Source organism: Megalobrama amblycephala, linkage group LG10 (assembly GCF_018812025.1).
Source record: "Megalobrama amblycephala isolate DHTTF-2021 linkage group LG10, ASM1881202v1, whole genome shotgun sequence".
NCBI classification, from domain to species: Eukaryota; Metazoa; Chordata; class Actinopteri; order Cypriniformes; family Xenocyprididae; genus Megalobrama; species Megalobrama amblycephala.
The window spans coordinates 7679995-7702497 of NC_063053.1; the positions used below are offsets into that span (position 1 = coordinate 7679995).

Below are 22503 nucleotides of genomic sequence, written 5' to 3' on the forward strand. Positions count from 1 at the left end.
TGGAAAGAGGAATCGCGAGTATTGTCCCGCCCACTCTGCGTTACCATTGGACGAGTGACTCACTTTTTCTACAACGGCTAATGTCATTCGTTCTCCTCATTGTCAATCAAGAACATCACAATAGGCTGCCTCCTTTTCAGTTTTTTTTTTTGTATTCTGTCTTAATGGGGCCTTTGAGCCTTATAACATAGGAACAAAAGCAATTGTTCATGGCTCGAAAAAAATAAGGAATCGTTTTGGCGTGCAGAAACGGCAAAGGTGGAGGAGGAATCTGTAAGCTTCAACGGCATCCGCGAGTAGTTCGGTGGGCTGCCTGTGCTGCTTTGCTAAACCAGCTAGCCGCTGAAACAGACTAAAAGCAGCTTTTATTGTAAGTTTCTGTCGGATAACACTTCAGAGACTGTGGAGAATCGGTCGCGTTTACCTTTAGAGGTAACTACATAGGTTTTGGTGTGTGTTGTGGCTGGGACATCCGCCAGTACACTCTCTGATCCAGCTGTATCTCCCTGCAGATCTGATGCTGTCAAGGTAAGATAACAAATAGATCTACGGAGCGATTATATAGTCAAAGGACCGAGCTAGTCGACTGCACTTTTCATTTTTTCATTTATTAGTGAGTCATCTCTAATAAGATATCATCTTAATTGAAAATAAGTTGGAAAAACATGATTTGTAGCTTTAAAAACACTTTTGTGCTGTTTAGACTAATTGTAAATAAACATTCTATTAACAACAAAACAATTGTTCAGCAGAAGTTAATAGGCATATTCACAGTACGTTTTATTTGAGCCCTTTTCATTAAGATAGACATGGGCTTAAATGTGTATAAATATACAATAATATATATATATATATATATATATATATATATATATATATATATATATATATATATATAAAATGTATATGTGTGTGTGTGTGTGTATATATATGTGTATGTATATATGTATGTGTGAGTGTGTACTCACCAAAACATTCTTTGTATGCTAATAAAGAGATTGTGATTCTCCACAGCCCAGAGCTCCATGCATGATGTGTTCCTGCTGTGACAGAGGCGGCATCTCAGCCATCACTCCTCCACCTTGGGCAGGGTTCATTATTGTCTCATCCTGAGCCCTGTCCTTTGCAGTAATGACTGACAAGAGAAACCCACCGTTTTTCAATGATGACAATGTAGGCGTGGTGCACTACAAGCTGCCCTTCAGCGAGACCATGGAGCTGTTCATTGAGACTTTGACAGGGACCTGCTTCCAGTTACGTGTCTCTCCGTTTGAACAGGTTGTCTCTGTCAAGGCCAAGATTCAAAGATTGGAGGGTATGTGTCCTCTCTTGACTCATTATATATATATGACATTACACTTGATTGGACACCATGAGTTTTGTCTCATTACGTTAGCATGTTTTCTGTACTTTGTGTTTTATTGTGACGTGCTATACTGTTTTAAACTGCATTTTTCTTACTCCTATATAATTAGTACTGTGTACAACTCATATTTAATGAGGGATTGTGTGAAATATTTCAGCTTTGAAAAAAAATCACTACATGACTCTTAAAGCGAATAAAAAGTAGATCATCTAAAAATATACACATTCCCTTCTGCATGTACAGACATTTTACTCTTACTTTTAGTTTGAGGCGTTACTCGCATTACAAAATGTCCTAATACACTACCGTTCAAAAGTTTGCGGTCAGAAAAAAAAAAAGTTTGTAATGTTTTTGAATGAGGTCTCTGATGATCACCAAGGCTGTATTTATTTGATCAAAAATAATACTTTAAAATAGTAAACATATATTTTATAATGTAATTTATTCCTGTGTTGGCAAAGCTGAATTTTCAGCATCATTACTTCAGTCTTCAGTGTCACATGATCTTTCAGAAATCATTCTAGTATGCTGATTTGAAACATTTATTATTATTATTATTATTATTATCAGTGTTTAAAACGGTTGTGCTGCTTTTAATATGTTTGATAATTTAAGGATTCTTTCATGAATTGAAAGTGCAACATTTATTTGAAACAGCAATCTTTTATAACATTATACATGTCTTTACTGTCACTTTTGATCAATTTAATGCATGCTTGCTGAATAAAAGTATTAATTAAAGTATTAATCTAAAAAAAAAATCTCATTGACCCCAAACTTTTGAATGGTAGTGTTGGTTGACCAGCTATTAAAATAAGGGATGGTCATTTCATAATTATTGTATGTTCTAATTGTAAATGACTACAAAAGTTTTGTTAAATGTTATGCATTACAGTGTAATCACACATTCCATTCATCTGAAACAATCTTTATCCATTATAATCCTCAACTATAGGCCTATGTTAAAGGATTAGTTCACTTTCAAATGAAAATTACCCCAAGCTTTACTCACCCTCAAGCCATCCTAGGTGTATATGACTTTCTTGTTTCTGACGAACACAATCATAGATATATTAATAAATATCCTGACGCATCCAAGCTTTATAACGGCAGTAAGCGCTACCAAATGAGTATGAGAGAAGAATGCGCCTCCATCCACATCAATCCATCAAAAACATACTCCATACAGCTCTCGAGGGTTAATAAAGGCCTTCTGAAGCGATGCTTTTGTGTAAATCCATAACAAGTTATGAAGTAAAATATGTAGCTTCTGCCAGACCTCCTTCCGTATTCTTCAAAAAGTTAATGCTGTACGTCCTACGCCTTCCCTATTCAACTTACGGAACTCGCGCGACGCCAATTCTGTTTTTTCCGTGATTTGAATATGGAAGGCGGTCTGGCGGAAGCTACATATTTTACTTCATAACTTGTTAAATATAGATATTATTTTACACAAACCCATCACTTTGCTTCAGAAGGCCTTTATTAAACCCCCCTGGAGCGGTGTGGAGTATGTCTATGATGGACGGATGTGGATGGAGACATTTTCTTCAGCTCATACTCGTTTGGTAACGTTCACTGCCATTATAAATCTCGGATGCGTCAGGAATCAGGATATTTATTAATATTTCTGCGATCGTCTTCGTCAGAAAGAAGAAAGACATATACACCTAGGATAGTTTGAGGGTGAGTAAAGCTTGGGGTAATTTTCTTTTGAAAGTGAACTAATCCTTTAAGCCAAAGGGAAAAACTGATGCATTGTAATAAGAAATGCACCTTAATTGGTCTGTGCTGATTGGATAATAATTTAGAACAATTAGACACTAAATATCCATGAGTAGTTTTGAAGATGAGATTCATTCCAAGTAGTCTGATGTTATCATTCTGATTTAGAGCTTTAGAATAAATTAAGTGGTTTGTTAAGAACTGGCACACTCAGTAATTGGCGCTCGTGATCCGCCCTTGCAGTTACAGATGAAACATGTGTCTTACCAGTTTAACACATGAGCAATCAAAAAAGGAGATGAGAATAAATGGGTTCTTGCTATCAAAAGCTGCCATTGTTATTACTTGGTAACTAAAATTGCTGCTCCTCTAAAGCATCATGTGGCATGGTTGTGAAAACAGCTTTGTTAGACTGAGAAATGTTAATATTCTTTGAATGAAGAGCTTATATTTGTTTTGGCAGTACAGCTATACAGTATGTTGTTTCTCTCTCATGACTTGCACGTGACGTGAGCAAACATTGGGCTTAGCAATTAGGACCGAGCGTGCTTCATTTATTTCGTTTATATCACCTGGTTGACATGTAAGTGTGAAATCAACGAGACAGGAAAAGCATTAGTTGAAAACACAGATGGGACATTGCCATTCCAGACGACTGTTCCATATTCATCACTGGGTCTTTAAACATGCCAGTCTCAAGTGGAGATAGCTTTCCTCCCAGGATCACTTTGATATGTTAGACAGCACTAGTTTCACCAGGTCTGGCTCTCCCCTGCAGGAGTTAGCTTTATTAAAGATGCATTTATCAGCCCTGTGGATTACAGGTGAGGAATGGCCTAGTTTTAGTTCTGCTATGTGCTTCTTTTGTGGCTAATCTTAGATTCACTACGCTTTGCATCTGGAGCAGTAGTCACTGCCCCCTTCCAAGCATCAGTTCCAAAAAAGCTTGTTTCCACAAAGAAATAAAAAAATAATATATCTCACAATTTTGATTTTTTCTCGCAATTGTAATATATCTGTAATTTGGATTTTATAACTCACAATTGGTAATTTACATCTCACAATTCTGACTTTTTCCTCGCAATTGCGAATTTTTATCTCACAATTCTGACTTTTTTTCTCAGAATTGCGATTTCTCATACACTTCTCATACACATACATTTCTTTTGTCAAATCAACTTCAATAATTAATGTGGTTCAGATAACATTTTGAGTTTCTGTTGATTAAACCAATCGCCTTCATTGTAATAACTCAAATTTTTAATTTCAATGAACTCAGAATTTTAAGGCGACCAGGTAACTTACTTTTTATAAGTTAAACCAACAATTCTTTTTTACAGTGTAATTCAGATATTATAACTCGAAATTGTGAAATCATATCTTTCAATTGACCCTTCCCAAAGACCCCCCCCCCCCTTAGTTACTGTTGCTTTGTCTGACAAGCCATGGCGCGGTCACGCCACACAGAGTGTAAAATACATTGCGGAGTAAATAGGACACTGACAACACGTCGACAGACAAGGCAGAGCAGGTTATTTATGACATTAAACAAAGTCCCAGCTTTCAAATTGTGTGTTTTTTTTTTTTTTTTTAAGAAATTCGAACAATAAAAAACGTTTTGTGGCTCTTTAATGTGTCGTGACAGATTGTTGTAGCACCTCAGCTCAAGTGGCTCGTGAACCGATCATCTAGTTCATTTATAGCATCAAATAAACATGAATGAACATCAGAAGGAATGTTTCAAACGCGGAAAGACGTCAGTACACACCATTTTTCAAGTTCAAGTCCACCGAGGTTAATCTTCTATCTCCTGACTGCTTTGTCGGACAAAATGGCAGATTCAGCATTATGATTGGTTAGATCGCTTGTCAATCAAACTCCTGGTGAAGGGTCAATTCTGACTTTTTTCTCAATATTGCAAGTTTATATTTCACAATTCTGTTTTTTTTTCCCCCTTGCAATTGCAAATTTTGATCAATTAAGACTTTCTTGCAATTGCGATACATCTTGTAATTTGGACTTTATAACTCGCAATTGCGATTTTATATCTTGCAATTCTGACTTTTGTCTCAGAATTGCGATATATTTGCAATTGCGACTTTATAATTGCCAGTATATATTTCGCAATTCAGAATTGTGAGATATAAACTCGCAATTGTGAGATAAAATTCCTTTTTTCCTTTTTCTTTTTTTTTATTCCATGGTGGAAACAAGCGTCCATAAGTCCAATTGTGGAAAAAAGTATGAGACTGATATGTTGAGGAAATCCACAATTTAATATGAAATGTTTTTTCAAACTTCTGAATAAGATTACACACATGGAGGCTGTGTATAGTCTAAAAAGCATGACCTGGCATGTCTCTAAACAGTGGGCAGGCCACACACCCTAACCACTCTGACTGTCACACTCCTCACTGATCCTGTCTAGAAAACTACCCCTTCTGGGAATAGATACCAGTTTTGTGTTGCATGGGTGCGCTCTGGTGTCTTATTGCACTTTACACTCGATAAAGGCACATCGATTCGCTTAATCACAGGCCAGTGCAAACGTATGAAACATTTAAGTGGTAAGCTTATCGTCATGTCCAGGTGCAACTTTTGCATTCATGGTCCTAAGAATGAACGACAATAATGACCTTGAAAAAGGCTGTTATAAAGCAATTTCAGGCATTTAAGGTGCTTCTTGTGTCGTTATGTATCTCTTGACCACTGTGATATTTGCTAGATCTAGAGGTGATTGTTGGTTTATTTTGTGTACACAGGGGGGCAGATCTGAGTCATATTTGTTCTGGCTCCCCTATTTCTTTTACAGAACTGATTCTTTTGAATTGATTGATTTGTTTCAGTATATTAATAATTAAAAGTTCTTTGTCCTATTTGCTTAGATGTGATGACTCAAACCTATGGTTCAAGAACAAGTTAATTGTCAAGCTCTAAAAAGGACAAAAAGCACCATGAAGTGCAAAAAAATCTTTTTGAAGTCAGTCTGATTGAATAGCTGTAACTCTCAAATCTCATTCCAGTACATTTAATTACATGTTTTCGTGGATTACTAATCTCTGCACTTGGTTTACAGTTTTCATGCTAACCTATGTTCACAATATGCAGTCATTGTTCCTAAACAAAAGGGCTCTATATTGAACTAAATGGACATCTTTATTTATTATTTTCCTTGTAATATGTGCCCGTCTAAAAAAAAAACAAACAAAAAACACAAGGATGTGAAAGTTCTGAATGTCACTGGACATTGATTTGTACTACACATAAGATGTCAATGGCCAGATGTTATTGTCTCTGCCTTTTCTGTATTCTGTTTTCCTCAAACGATTGCAGTTCAGAAACATTCCATTTGGTCAACCATTAACTTTGTTTGTTCTTTTGTGCTGTTAGATGATGTGATGACGTGCTTCATCTCACCCTGTGTATGTGGTTGAATGTTTATTATAGTTTGCATTATAAAAAGATGGCTGTACATTCTCATCTTAAGACATCTCTTTGATCACAGGCATCCCGGTCTCTCAGCAGCATTTGATTTGGAATGGAATGGAGCTTGAAGACGAGTACTGCTTACATGATTACAGGTGAGTTTTCAAACTGTTTTTCAGCTTTATAAAATAGGATCCAGGATGTTAAATTACAGGAAGTAAGGTCAACTACCACATGTTCCACTGAACCTAGCAAGGTCACTGTACATTTTGAAAAATTAAAATGATCATAATTTAATCACCCTACTCTCTAAAAAATAATGCGTTGGCTCAACAACAAAAACAACAACAACAACAACAACAAATTAAAGCAACAGTTTGCATCAATTTTTTTGAGTTATGACAACTTTGAGTTAATTTAGATTCAACCAACAAGCTACATTGAGTTTGAGGAACTTACTTTGTAGCATAAACACAAATTTTCAAGTTGATTACTCAGAAAAATTAAGTCACTTCAGCTACCAGAGTTGTAACCCTGGAACCAATTAATCGTATCTATTTAAGTTCAAATCAACAGCTATAACTTATTTAACATGTATATTTAATGATCAAGTAAGATTTACTTGTCGCTGGCATTAGCGCAGTCATTGCTTATAGAGTCAATGTAGTGTTTACATTCATAGTCTAGACCACAAAAACTTCAACATTACAGAAACTCTTTTAAACGTAACAGCATTAAACACTAAAACAGGTCTTTCACTTCACTAAAAATAAATAAAGTAACACTTAATTTCAAATTTTTTTTGTTATACAGTCCTATGCAAAGCATGCTGGGAACTAGAAATCCACTGCCTAATTTCCAAAGTTATCAAGACAATTTCATTAAGTTACTACAACTTAATTTAAAAAAAAAGCCCATTAATGCAGAAATTTGAGTTTAAATTACAGACGATATTAAGTTGATGTAATTGTCAACATTGTTATGTCAACAGAACTCTACAAAATAATGTTTGCAACTTAAAAGGTTTAATTAAAACAATAAATTAGAATTTTTAACTTGTAACCATGCATTTATTTAAAGGAACACTCCACTTTTTTTGAAAATAGGCTCGATTTGAAACTGGTAAAACTCAACTGTTTAACTCTAGGGGAGTTGGAAAATGAGCCTATTTTCAAAAAAAGTGTTCCTTTAAGTTGTGGTAACAGGCCATCCGAATTACTTTTTAGAGTTCTAAACCCTTTCTTCTTTTGTGGAACACAAACTGAGATGTTTTGTAGAATGGCCAAGCTGTTTTTATCTGTGAAATTAAAGCATATTTTGACCAGTGGCTGTTAAAGGCAACCTAAAGGTATCATAAAAGTAGTCCATATGACTCATGCTCTATATTCAACGTCTTCTGAAAGCATACGATTGCTATGTGTGAAGAACAGAGTGATATTTAAGTTGTTATTCATGGAAAACCTCTCCGCCTCTCAAATCTTATTTGCTCTTGAGCAGCTTGGACGTTCTTCAAAAAGCATCTCCTTTTATGTTCTATGAAAGAAAGAAAACCATATGAAAGGGTTTGGAGCAACATGAAGGTGAGTAAATAATGACAGCATTTGCATTTGGGGTGAGCTATTCCTTTAAATGCAGCCACTTGTCTCAAGAGCAGACTGGCTCAGTCTGGAGGTCACAGATGGTGGATTTGTCATAAATTCTTGTCGGTTAATGTTCCACATGGAGGCTTTCTGGGAAGATATTGTGTGGCTGGATGGCACTCATTGTGCTTCAAATGTTAAGTGAAGCAAATATTTATAAAGGCAGAACTGTACAGGCTGTAGCGGTTTTGGGTTTATTGTACTACTGCATGCTCTGAGCTTTCCTATGCTTGTGTTTTCAGCATCACAGAGGGCTGCACTCTCAAGCTGGTGCTTGCCATGAGGGGAGGGCCTGTAAACACCAGACGAGGTGCGTTTCCACCACCAACTGGGATTTTCACAGTTGAAAGTGTTAACCCTGTCATTCTGAACCCCAGGTTAATGCGATCTTGATTCCTGGATTTTCTTGGTCTTTATTTCACACTCTTTATACCCTGGGTTAGTTACTCATCCTGAGTAATTTCATACTGTGCATTTGAAAACCCCAGATTTGCATATATAGTCCATCATTAACATGATCAATACCTTCCAGAAAAAAACTATCTACCCCCTGGTGGGTTATTCATGCTCTTCAGGAAGTAGAAGGACTTTTAAAGATGCAACATAATGAAGTAGCAACAGATAATTTATTTCTTATTATGACAAACATATGAGTGAAATGATTATCGAAAAAAATGTAGGGCAAGACTTCTATCCATCAGTTGTTGAACTTATTCGATATTCAGAAAGGGGTTTAAGCTGACTAATTGAGAGAGAGAAGTTTCTTTTTTTTTTTTTTTTTTTTTTTTATAAATAAAACACATGCATTGATGAATTGTTCACAATAAGATCATTAAGATGCATTTAGAAAATAGATATTTCCAATGGAATTTCCATTTCATTCTGACTTAATATAATTTCCAAAATGTCCAGCTTCCTTTTACAATATTTTTTTTCATTTATATTCCGAGTGTTTTCTTTTAAAGGTGCTAAATAGGATGTTTTGTTTTATAAATTTTTGCAATATTACTTGAAACTGTCTTTACTAACTGATAAAAGACTATTTATTAGGTGCACTGAAATTAATAATATTAATATACATCATCTGTGCACGAGGTAGGGCCTTAAAAACATCAGCCAATCGCGTAAACGATTGGCCCTCTGGCTTGTCAATCACTGCCGTGACGATCCATGTGAGAGACGCGCGGCTGCGCGCTCCAGTAACTTTCCACACTCCACAGGCGCCATATGCAATGTTTTTGTCAGGAAACAGGAGTAACAACTGCAGATTATGAGTCACCTGCGGTGAGTCCGACATAATGAATCCACTAAGTGATTGTAAGGCCGATTATGAATGTAAATTGATACTTATGACTGATCGCGCTTAAACGCGTCCAGTCAGAGCCAGTTGCTTTCAGTCTGCGATTACAGTCGGTGTTCAAATTCCATGTGAAAGTATATAAATTTGCTTTCAGGAGCAGGAAACAATCGCTGTATGTTGAGCTCAGTCAAAATGTTTTAGCTAGTCGTTAAATGTGTGCCCGGCTTAATAACATAGCGAATGCCGGTGTTAAACCATAGTGTTAAACACTCTCGTGCACGAGTTTTGGGAGGCGTTCCCTCTAAATGAGCTGTGAAGGAGGGGGGTTGTTCTTACCCATGCGCTCATTTCAAAAACTCAGTCGACAAAAAGAACCTCTTTAGCACCTTTAATATATTTATAACCTGGTTTCATCCTTTGTTGGCATTGGCATACCTCAAAAAAGAAAAAAGAAAAAAAGTTTCCTTTATGAACAAAAAAAGGTTTAAATGAATAGCGTAGCTTCAAAGATGCATTGAAAATATATAAAAGACAATAAAAGCCTGATATTTAATATAATAAATATGTTTATAAATGTGTTTTTTATTTTTACAGTTTGATTAGATTTTTCAGTTTCTACTCTTCTATTCTCTGTTTTTCTTTTGACTATTTTTGTATGTCAGGATTTAAAGAGTTATTTGAATATTTAAAAATATACTACAAATATATTACAGTTTTGTTTGCAATCGCTGTTCAACATTGTTTTCCTAAGATGCTGAAATGAAATGCAACACAGGAATGTTTCTGCAACTGTACAAGCCACATGAATATTTAATAAGATAACCACTGAAAGAGTTTGATTGGCTTTGGAAAGTCTTGACTAGTTGTACTGCACTACAAGCCTGCAGCAGGTCAGTGCAAGCTGGGTTTGTTGCAACTTTCTTATCCACTGTGCCACTGTGCAATTCTTTTTTTTTTTTTTTTTTTTTTTTTTTTTGAGGCCAAAAAAAAAGAAGTTGCTCATTACCATTCCAGGAAGTTTGCAGGCACAGTTAGTTAACAGTCTGATATTGATTAATATGACTGTTTCTTCTCGTTACCTGCAGTGACAGTGACAGATGACTCAGTGAGGGATATCGCTGACTGCCTTGATGCAGGGAGAGAGGAGATGTGGGAAAAGTCTCTGCCTAATAAACAGGTCACCTTCCTGGTGTACCGTGAGGGAGATCAGCTCAATTTCTTCCGAGTGGTGGATAGAGGAGATGGAACGCTCACACCTGTGTCTGAAACATTGAGGTCAGTTCAAAAGAAGAGAAATTACTTGCCAAGAGGAAACACTCTGTCCACACTGCACTCTGGTTCCCTTTTTTAGATGGAAGCAGATGTTTCAGAGCTACAGTTTTCATGTGTCATGTTGTTTTACTAATGAAGACATGCATCAGCATATCTTACCTTTCATGCAGTGTGTAATATAACTGCTTGTGAATGTAAAAAGTGCCCAAAAAAATAAAGTTATTGTCTCTTAAATGAAAGAACCAATTCTGAACTGTGCAAATGAGTCGTCAGCATTGCCAGTCTCACTTCCTGTTACATGCCTACATAAACAATGAAACAAAATTTGCATAATGCCAGCCAGTGGTCTTCATTGGCTGACCGTGAAAAACATCTACTCAAACACTGTAGTTGTAGCCGAGGCCTGGAAGAGTTTGGTTTGTGTTGTCGACATGTCAAGAAGACGTTATTTTTAGTGCTGTAAATCCACTTTGCATGCACTTCTCAAGGATGAGGACTTGCGCTGGAATTGATATGGTAAAACTGACCCTATCATTCCTGAAGTGCTGAAGAAGCCCCTGGAGATGAAATTCAGATATGATCACGCTGTAAGCGGTGGACCAATCACAACCGACTGGGCCAATCAGAGTAGTGTAGGCTTGCAGAAAGGAGGGGTTTAGACTGAATCTTCGAACTAACCAGAGTCTTTGAGAAAGGAGGTGAGGTGCAATGTATATTATGAGAAAATGAAAGTGTTTTTTGACCTTGGATGCATGTAAACCTATAGTAGGAGACCTCCAAAATAAAATTAGGAACCTTTTAAAATAGCATAATAGGGGCACTTTAATAACACTGTAAATCTTAAAATGAATATTTCATCCAGTGCAGCATAAGGAAATTGAACAGCACTGTCCTTGCATGTGCTTGTTTCAGCGGTGCCACAGTACATAATGTGTACACGGAGGAGGGGGAAGAATCAGAGAGTGCATCTTCAGAACAGCAGACGTTGGAGAACTCCATCACAATGAGCAAGATGAAACTGCTTAAGGCCAAGATGGAGAATATGAACCTTAACAAAAAGGTAAAAAAACAGGTGGACTAGAAGTGCTATTAATCTTACTTTTTTCCTCCTCCACATATTCTAGCATTTTATCCTCAAGTGCATGAACCTCCTCACTGTCAAACACATCTGATTAGATTTGTCATTGGAGCAGTATGGAAGTGCGCACAGTTCTCCTGCTGGCTTGAGGGATTGTCGCCCATCCCACGCTGTGTCTGATTAACTGGCGCAGTAATAACTACAAGCTCAGCAGATTGGCATATTATTCACACTCAACTATGTATAGTTGTCAGTAGACATGTCTTAGTCGCAGATATTTGTGTTTATCTATCTAGGAAACCTTTGCTGTTATTGCTTACACTTGTGCCATAGTTGATAAATTTGTATGCATTGCTCCTGTCGACATCATAGAAATGTTTTGATGTATTAAGAGGTGTAACATGAAGCGCAGTTTAATTGGTTACAGTTACAAGCAATATCGCAACTTGACACATCAGTTAGGATTCAACTGATGTGCTATATTTAATTTTACAACTTGACTAAATGTGATTAAATGTGTGTACAAAAATAATTAAGAGCTATCCATTTTAACTAGGGGTGTAATTATACCCTCACATCACTATTTGATACATATCACAATATTGAACTCACGATATGATATTATTGCGATACTCCAAGACATAAAAGGATAACAAAAAATGTACTGTAGATTAAATTGCTAAATTTGGTATTAAATTAGGAGTGGAAATGAATAGGTTCTAACACTGATTCTAACACTGAAACAGATTTATTTTTATGAAGATGTTCAAATATTCACCCATTGCATTATTATACATTATATTCAACATTATAGTAGTTTAATGTAGTACTGACACTTTTTCTCACAGAGTAATTTTCATTTTGGGTGAACTATGCACAACACATTGTTTCATTTTTGTATTGCGACATATTGTGACACGATATATTGTTACACCGCTAATTTTTTGCATTTTTTTTCAAATTTTATAAATAAATTATTACAATTAATTTTAATTTTATTTGATTCATTTATTGTAAAATTAATATTATTATTTTTTTTTTTTACAGTTTTGAGTCTTTTGTGAAGCTATTTTTACTCTGATGCCAGACTTTAAATTATATATTTTGGTTTGTGTGCATCAAGTTCCAAAAATGTTTATATTACAGAATTAACAGGATTATCCAGTAATAGTCATTACCACTTAGTTATTATAATATAAACTGTTTTTTAGGGATGATACAATATAATTGTACCACATTGGTTATCAGTCAGTATTAGAGTTTGTATTTATCGGTATTGGATGTTTATTTGTGCATACTTATATTTTTACATAGAGATTACCTGCTATCATCTAACCTTTAGCAAATCTCAAAATGAATATGCATTTTTCATACTGTACATTGTAATGTTGTGCTGCATAAATTCACTTAAATGCATTTAAATTTGATTTTAGTTTTTAGTGTTTCATTTTGTATTTATTTAGACAAAAGTATAAATATTATTCATTTTAATATCTGCCATTTATTGTTTCTTGACCATAACTAAAAATTAATTATTGGCTTATATGTATTGGCCAGAATTTTAATATTGATGCATCCCTAATTTGTCCATTACATTGCTTTGAAAAAATGTCTTTTTATGACACATATTTTTACTATGACTCATTCAGCTATAGAAGATTTTGGTCATACCACCCACTCCTGATCACAGCAGAATGTGTGTCAGATCTTCTCTGTTTGTGTGCCTTATTTTGCATGACATGTGTGATTGTTTTCTTGTGTCTTTGTCAGCCCAAGAAGACTGCTAAATTAAAAGTCAGACCTCCAGTGGGTCCGCGGCCCTGCAGTGGTTCGCTCGGTTCTGCCCGACACCACCGAATGTTTCGTGTCCTTCCTCAGATAGGCCACGCCTCGTCAACACATCTACCTCCGATCGGAGATCAGCAGCAACCTGCAGTTTCATCCCCTGCTGCTGGCACCTCCCGCCAACCATTCACATCTCTCTCAAGTCCCACTTCCTCAAGCCGCGCTCATTCTTCCTCTGCAGCTTCGGGCATATATATGCTGCAGGCTGAGGAACCATGGGATAATCCAGTGCCCAGGAAGATCAGACTCCCTCCCAAAGTGTCCAGACTGGATATGAGAGGGCCTAAAGTCATGCGAGACTGTGTGTACCCACCTGTATCTCTTCTGTCCAGCCCTGGAGTTCAGGATGAGGTCGATCTCCAGAGCGACAGACTTACGGTAACCGAGAACTCTGCTGTGATGGAGCCGCCCAAAGCTGTTCCCTTCAATCTTCCTGAGCCCCTCAGTCTGGATGTATCCGCTCAGAGAGAGCAAGGTCTGAACTCTATAACTGTGCCGGAACCCAATACTGCAGCTCCTCTTCTTTCCCAAGCCATCAACTCAAACTGGAGGCTGGCATCCCAACCTGACCTGCACCTTGCCGGTGACCCCCTCACTCTTCCTCACATACCGCAGCACTTTGAGTTTACTGGTTCTGCCATGCAGCCAAGTCCAGCCCACGCTCTCCTCAGAACCAGCAACAGTCCGTCGCTTCCGGTCGGCTCCCCGTCACGGACCACATCTGTATGTGGGCTCAAAGTCGACAAGCGCTCAGAGGTGATTTCCAAAAGCGAGGCCAGAGATATTACAAAGATGGCCAATAAAGCGACTAAAGAGCCATTGGGCTCGGTGAGCAACGCAGAGCTTCTGGCCTCCCTGGCGGGCGGCGGAGGTCAAGAGTCCTTGGCCGGACCTTATTCTTTGGGCAGGTTATGTGCTACAGCCGCCCCCCTGCCGACCAACATCCATCTGTTGCAGGAAGACCTGCTGAGGAGGATCTCCCCCCTACAGAGAACAGCTGGGTACACGGTGAGTTTGTAACCTTGACTTCTGCTGCTGCTTTTACAGATCTCGCCTTTCATACAGCTTCAAAAACCTGATGTTCATTTAATCTCAATGGGATGCAAGGCGAAACGCTATTTGCTTTAACTCAATATGACATGTGAATGCTGTCATGCAAATTAGTGCTACTAGTAGTAGAGTGTGTATCCTGTTACGAAAAGACGCTTGCTGCACATTATACACCAGGCAAGACGGATTACAACTGTGATTAGTTCATTTAGGCATTTCAGCAAATGAGTATAGTGCTGTAATAATTTCACGAATGCTTTATTATGCAAAATCATGTCGAAATTGGTATAAAGAGTTGTGAAATTGTGGTATCTAAAATTTTGATATCATAGCAACCTTATTTCAAGCAAAATATATTTGATTTATATATCAGTATCATGAAATAAATTACTCGTATAAGGTTTTGGTCATATCGTGTTAATATTGTATGTCCATGTTAAATAATCGTGACATACGGTATTGACCGAAATAACTGACATTATGATTTGTCATAATCAAACAGCCCAATTAAGAGGTGTAACATCAAGGACAGTTTAATTGTTTAGAGTTCCAAGCAATTTTGCAACTTGACAAATTTGCAACTGATGTGCTATATTTTATTTTACAACATCTTTTCAAATGTGTGTACATTAAGAATTCAGAGCTATCATTTTAATAACTTATTAATATTACATTATTTTATTTATGTTTTATTTAAATAATTTATATTTTAATTTTATTTGATTAATTTATTGTAAAATTAATATCAATATTCGGTAACACTTTAGTATGGGGAACAATTTTCACTTTTAACTAGTTGCTTATTAGCTTGCATATTACTAGAATATTGGCTGTTTATTAGTACTTATAAAGCACATATTAATGCCTAAAGGCCTGTTCACGCCAAGAACAATAACTATAAAGATATTGTTCTAAAAATTGTTCTAAATATAAAAGAACACACCACAGCTATAACGATAATGATGTAGAGAAAGAATGTTGTTGTGATCATTTTCAGAATGATTTTTTTCCAGTTGTTGAATGATAAAACACTGACAGCCAATCAGAATCCATTCTAATTTAAGGCCTTGCGCATTTGAAATGGCAGACGTCATTGCGGAGGTCAAGTTAATCGCCAAGGTCCAGAAAAAGCCACCACTGTTTGACAAGTTAAACACCCTTTTGAAGGATACTTCAAAGAAATTGTATACATGGAAAACAATCGGTCATACTCTCGGAATAAATGGTGAGAAGTTTTAACGATAAGATCATTACGCCAGGCTAGCAAACAGTGCATCATAAAATTGCCTCAGGTATCCAGTGCTAGTTTCGACAGCATGTTGTCTTGCTTCCTTTGAAGTTGCAGTGAGAAAGACTAGGTGTTGTTTTTATTCCATTATATTGACTTTGTCAGCTAAATTCACTGTTAGATTAGATCGATTACACTAGCTATTCACTCGAAACATAGCATGCTGAGGACATCTGCTGGTTAAAGCAGTGTAAATGCAACAAGAACAGTAAAAACATGTTGTACACACTTTGAAACCGCAACGCACACTGTTATCATTCATTGATGTGGACGCAAATATAGTTATCGTTATAGTTATCGTTCTTGGTGTGAATGGGCCTTTATTCTGCATGACCTTATTATACATATCTTAATCCTACCCAATGCCTAAACTTAAATGCTACAACATCTACCTTTTAAAAAGCAGTAAATTAGGAGTTTATTGAGGCAAAAGTCATAGTTAATAGTGAATATGTGTTCCCCATACTAAAGTGTTACCCAATATTGATTTGCTTTAACTCAAAATGACATGCGGATGCTGTCGTGCAAATTAGTTCTACTAGTAGAGTATGTATCCTGTCACGAAAGGCACTTGCTGCAAATTATACACCATGCAAAACAGATTACAAATGTGATTCATTAGTTTTGGCATTTTAGCTGATGAGAATAGTGCTGCGACAATCTCACAAACGCTTTATCACACACAATCTTGTCATTGCAGCCGTCAAGCTCATCAAGCGGCCACTCCAGTTCAATAAAGAGACTAGGTGAGTGGCTTGACTTAAACAGTGTGCTGTTCATGTGAGATGTACCATTCAAAACACCATCTCATAGTGCTGGCCTGTATCGCTGAGAAAATTTTTGTTGTTGAGAGTAATGCATTTGTGGCGAGCCTTGGTCGTTTGTCACACTTTTCCACTCGTCACTGCTTCATTTTTACACCTGTCTTCCTCAGGCTTGTGAAACCCATCTGTAAATCCACAGGCCACTGCTTTAATGTCATGCTGCATATGTCACTTATTTGGAAAACATAGCTGCCTCCATCCTAGTTCAATACAAATGTTCAAAGTGTATTGAGCTTGTGGTTTAAAATTTTGAATATTTATGATATACACTACCGTTTAAAAATTTGGGGTCAGTCAGATTTTTCTTTAAAGAAAGAGTTTTATTCAGCAATGATGCATTACAAAGATGAAAAGTGACTGTAAAGACATTTATAATGTTACAAAAGATTATTTCATATAAATGCTGTTGTTTTTAAAGGATTAGTTCACTTTCAAATAAAATTTTCCTGATAATTTACTCACCCCCATGTCATCCAAGATGTCCATGTCCTTTTTTCTTCAGTCGAAAAGAAATGAAGGTTTTTGATGAAAACATTCCAGGATTATTCTCCTTATAGTGGACTTCAATGGACCCCAAACGGTTGAAGATCAAAATTACAGTTTCAGTGCAGCTTCAAAGGGTTTTAAACGATACCAGACGAGGAATAAGGGTCTTATCTAGAGAAACCATCGCTCATTTTCAAAAAAAATACAACTGTATATGCTTTATAAACACAAATGATCGCTTTCCAAGTGCTTCCGCCAGTTTCGTTTTTTCCATAAGTAGAATAGGGAAGGCGTAGGACATACAGCGTAAGCTTTTTGAAGAAAGGAAAGTGCAGTTTTGGCGGAAGTGCTTGGAAGGCGAAAATGACCAATCGTTTCACTAGATAAGACCCTTATTCCTCGTCTGGTATCGTAAAGCCCTTTGAAGCTACACTGAAACTGCAATTTTGACCTTCAACCGTTTGGAGGCCATTGAAGTCCACTATAAGGAGAATAATCCTGGAATGTTTTCATCAAAAACCTTAATTTCTTTTCGACTGAAGAAAGAAAGACATGAACAACTTGGATGACATGGGGGTGAGTAAATTATCAGGAAAATTTTAATTGAAAGTGAACTAATTCTTTAATTTCTGATTAATCAATGAATGCTGAAAAACATTTATCACTGTTTCTGCAAAAATATTAAGCAGCACAGCTGTTTTCAAGATTGAGAATAATAAGAAATGTTTCTTGAGCACCAAATAAGCATATTAGAAATGAATTAATTGACCATGTCGGTCGCATGCACTCTGACTGTCTAACAGGAGGTGTTGCATTTTAAATGAGCCCAACAATGGACTGTCAGACTTTTAAATATTCACCATCATAACAAGCATAACTGTTGACTGAAACCAAGAAACGGGAAATGAACACCACACCTCAGCCGCGTAGATAAATATTCACACGATCACATGTTTAAAAAAGCATGTATGCGAAATAACACACAAAATAGAAGCACATCTTCACTCAGACGTTTGATGCTTAAAGAGACTTGCTGCATGATTGTGCACTTAGGAGTCTGGATGATGGTTTTGCAACAGGTGGTCCTGATACATTTGGGAAATGTTCCCTGACATTTTACCGCCAGTGTTTCAGAGCATCTGAATGTTCTGTCACATCTGAGATTGTCACTGGCTTGAAAATGCAACAGTGACGGCAAATAACAGAATAGATAGACCAGAAGTACATGACTGGAAATCCAATCTCATGCCTCAGTGCTTGCCACGATTTTGCCACAATGTGTGTTTTTCCGTTGTTCCTTATAGTTGTGACTAGAAATAAACAGGGAGGTTTTGAAGGTACATGGGTAGTTTTTCTCCTTTGAATCCATATTTTCTAGGTGTTCTGATTGTCTGTCTCGTTCTATTCCCGTTATTGTCTGTATATGTGGAAATGTTGGTTTAGGCACTCCAACACATCACTTGCCCCCTGTGAAGGCTCCCACTGGAACAAAGAAAAAGAGTTCAAAGCACTGCTTCCTGTGTGGGAAGAAGACTGGTTTAGCCACCAGCTATGAATGCAGGTACAGTGCGTTCTCTCTACATATCCCTCAGTATGAGTCTTTTTATTTCTTTACAAGATGGTAGTTAATGTGTATCTGTAATCTTAAACGGAGGTATGCACTTCATTTGGTGCGTGTGCACTTGAGATAACAAGACAGAGTTATTTCTGTTCAGAGGTGACAGTAGTTCTCCTATATGTCATACGCCAGTATTAATGATAACACTATCTGTGGCTTCCTTCAGTTTCTCTGTTTGTTGGCCTGAAAGCTTTGAATGAGGCAAAGACTTATATTGCAAAGGACTAATCTGAAAGTTGTGCCTGTTATTCTCTCCTGCGCCGTATAAAATCCATCGATAAACTGATAAATCAAATAGTGCTTTCTTTTCACCCTGACTGATTTGTTTGTTCATAACAGGGCCGTAATCACCATAAACACTGACAGGGACACATCCCCCAATATTTAGTTTGGTAGGCCTTTATGAGTTTGTGGTTTATTCTTAAAATATTACATTTAGAGTGACTTTTATTTGTTCTGCTGTAAATATTAGGTCATTTGTGATTTATGTAGTTTGATAAAATATATATAGTGACAGTATATTGTGATTTCCATTTCAAATAAATGCTATTTGAATTTTCTATTCATCAAAGAATCCAGTTTCCACAGAAATATGACAGCACTACTGTTTAGCTCTGATAATAATAAGCACCAAATTAGCATCAGGGTTCGACATTAAGCCATGTTATGTGTTTGTCCTTCAGAAAAACTTTCATTTTTTTTTTTTCCTGTGGTAGCATATTTGTAATATTTGCCCCGTTAAATTGATTTCCGGGGCATTTTTGTAATGTGTGTGTTATTATAATGTATGTCAATTTTTTTTTTTTTTTTTTTTTTTTTTTTTTGTAATTTGATCAATAAATTCAATTTGAATAATAAGACACTATAGAACTGTTACCAATCAAATTAATTCAGTATCAACAAAATCTATCTTTTTACTTTTTACTTTAAGGAAACCAAATATTTCACAATATTATTGTTTTTCTATATTTGTGATCAAATAAATGTAGCCTTGCTGAGCATAAATCGAACATTTCATTTATTATTACAGTTAATGGTAATAAAATATGACAAGATCTCAGAGTTAAAAAAATCTTAATTATGTCAGATAACACTTAAGCAAAACATGGTCAGGTCAAAGTGATCAATTTTACTGGTAGTCAACTGTATGAAGAATTTTTGGGTATAATATGTCACAGTTTACTTTATTTTCCTATTCTCACTTACATAAATGAACTATAGTGTCCTGCACCCACTAGTAAAAATATATCAAAAATAACAAAAATGTCTGGATAATTTTTGCTTTGACTGTGTGTGTGTGTGTGTGTGTGTGTGTGTGTGTATATATATATATATATATATATATATATATATATATATATATATATATATATATATATATATATATATATATATATATATATATAACGTAATCCATTACATTACACATTATTGGTAGATTAATTAGACTTTTGACCTTACGTTTAGCCTTAACTTGTTTATCACATAGATTGGATAGGATATTCTACAATGATTTAAAATGAATAAAGAACAAACAAAATTGTTGAAAATTTGTCATCAACAAAATTAAGTGCATTAAACATGACATTACGTCAGGTTTTCCCAAACTGCACCACTTAAAAGATAAAAAATAAGAATTATTGAGAATCAATAAATTATGAATAATTTACTGCCATGTTGTGAATATTAAGTACTCATGTAATCAATAAAAATGTAACTGTATGATTATTAGTGTTTTAAAATGTAATATAATCTAACTGCAAGTATATATATATTTTTTGGAATCTGCTACTACTATATATGTATACACATAGTAGCCTATGTAGGAGATATTATTATTAAGTTATAAGTTATTCTAGTGGCCTTGCATTAATGTACAAAAACGCAAGTATTATTTTGTCAAGATTATTTTTGTTATACTGGGTTTATAAGAAAAATAAGCTATGGTCTTCTAAAAATAAGATGCATGATCTGTGTGTGGGATGTTTAGAAACAATTTCATTTGGTCCCACTATAAGCTTTGCTCTCTATAGTTTTCTAACGGCTTTAGTTCCATTCTGAAAATCAATGAACATCTGGATAGACTCCAGACACCATTTATTCAGCTCTGAGGAAGTAATATCCGAAGTGCATTTTCTCACACATCTTAGAAAAAGCATTGGTTAGAATGGTATCTGATTATCGCAGTTCTCATAACAATATGTTTATTTTTGTCTAAGGTGTGGCAACATCTTCTGTTCAATGCACCGCTACTCAGAGACCCACGACTGCACCTATGACTACAAAAGCGCAGGTCGACGCTTTCTACAGGAGACCAACCCCATCATAAGTGCACCAAAGCTGCCCAAAATATGAAGGCACTGCATGGGTGAGAGAAAAAGAGACATGATATCCATCAACTATTAAAAGAGTGAAAAACCTTGATCACCAATCTGTGCTTTTATCACCATGTTTGCTTAAAAATATAGTAGTAAAAAAAAAGAAGGGAAAAACAGTGCTCACACATTAGCTGTTGCCTTGGAAAACACACCTATGTTTGCCGTCTATAAATTAGTTCCTGCAACAAAATACAAAACCCTGCATGTAAATAGTTTCTAAAAACATTTCTATCATACGAACAAACTTTTAAGAATAAGTAAAATACTTTTAAATAAGCAAAATACACAACTACATATATCTATTTACATATGGTTTTCTGTGTGTTTCGTTTTTTGAAATAGAACCAACAATCACTTTTCATGACAAGTCTTGCAGAGATGCACTTTAGTAATGCTGAATATCTCTTGTGGAGATTGGGTTCTGTATCGGGGTGGGGGGCGACGGTGTGCTTGAACTATGTGCCGTTTGTTTTTTGTAAGTTTCCTATTAGAACTTTCTTATATTTCGGACTCATTACTCCTCTGTCTAGTAGCACTCACTTCTTATCATGGAAAATGCCAAGCACTGTATACTCGTGTTATAAAAAGACTGTTTACCCTTGATTCACTTTGAATATGAAATATATAGGCTCTATCAGCCGTACACACTACACTATGCAGTTTGACCATGTAGCATTCTAAAACAACTTTATAAGGGCTTGGCATGATAAGATGTGAACAATTGACTGGTTGCCATGACGAACAATCCTTTTTGTACCTTAGTAATTGAAAAGCTGCTCAGAAGGCAGCTGTTGTTATTTGCATTTTTCTGTAATTGTCAGGTGATGAGCCTAATAAAATATCCTTGTGTTTCCTTTGATTTTTTTTCTTCTTCACTGTATTGAGTTCTGCTGTGTTTTTATCTACTGTATCTTTCATGCCTTTTTAACATTGCATTGAGGTGTTTGTTTTTGTTGAAGCTGCTTCATAACAGCAGTATTGTTGGGGATTCCTTTTACTGGAATGAGTATATTATTAGTCCTGTCTTAACATGTTTCCCCTTCTTTGACTAAGTTGTGGTCCTACTTCTACCATGAACCTATTTAGATGAGTGCAATTTCTTGACTGAGTAGCAAAACCACTTCTGAACTACTTAAAAGATTAGTTCACTTTTAAATTTATTTATTTAAATTTATGTAAATTAAGGTTTTTGAGGAAAACATTCCAG

At 36.0% G+C, this 22503-nt stretch overlaps 1 protein-coding gene across 1 annotated transcript; it reads left to right on the forward strand.

Annotated features, from left to right (window-relative positions):
* The first annotated feature begins 42 nt into the window (after window positions 1-42).
* On the forward strand, window positions 43-22155 carry zfand4 (zinc finger, AN1-type domain 4). Its single transcript, XM_048204279.1, has 10 exons — window positions 43-528; window positions 1015-1315; window positions 6597-6672; window positions 8400-8467; window positions 10543-10732; window positions 11642-11789; window positions 13578-14660; window positions 16691-16736; window positions 18744-18861; window positions 21138-22155. Exons 2-10 carry the CDS (start codon window positions 1132-1134, stop codon window positions 21271-21273), a joined length of 2049 nt encoding a protein of 682 aa, XP_048060236.1. The 5' UTR covers window positions 43-528; window positions 1015-1131; the 3' UTR covers window positions 21274-22155.
* The last annotated feature ends 348 nt before the right edge of the window (window positions 22156-22503 follow it).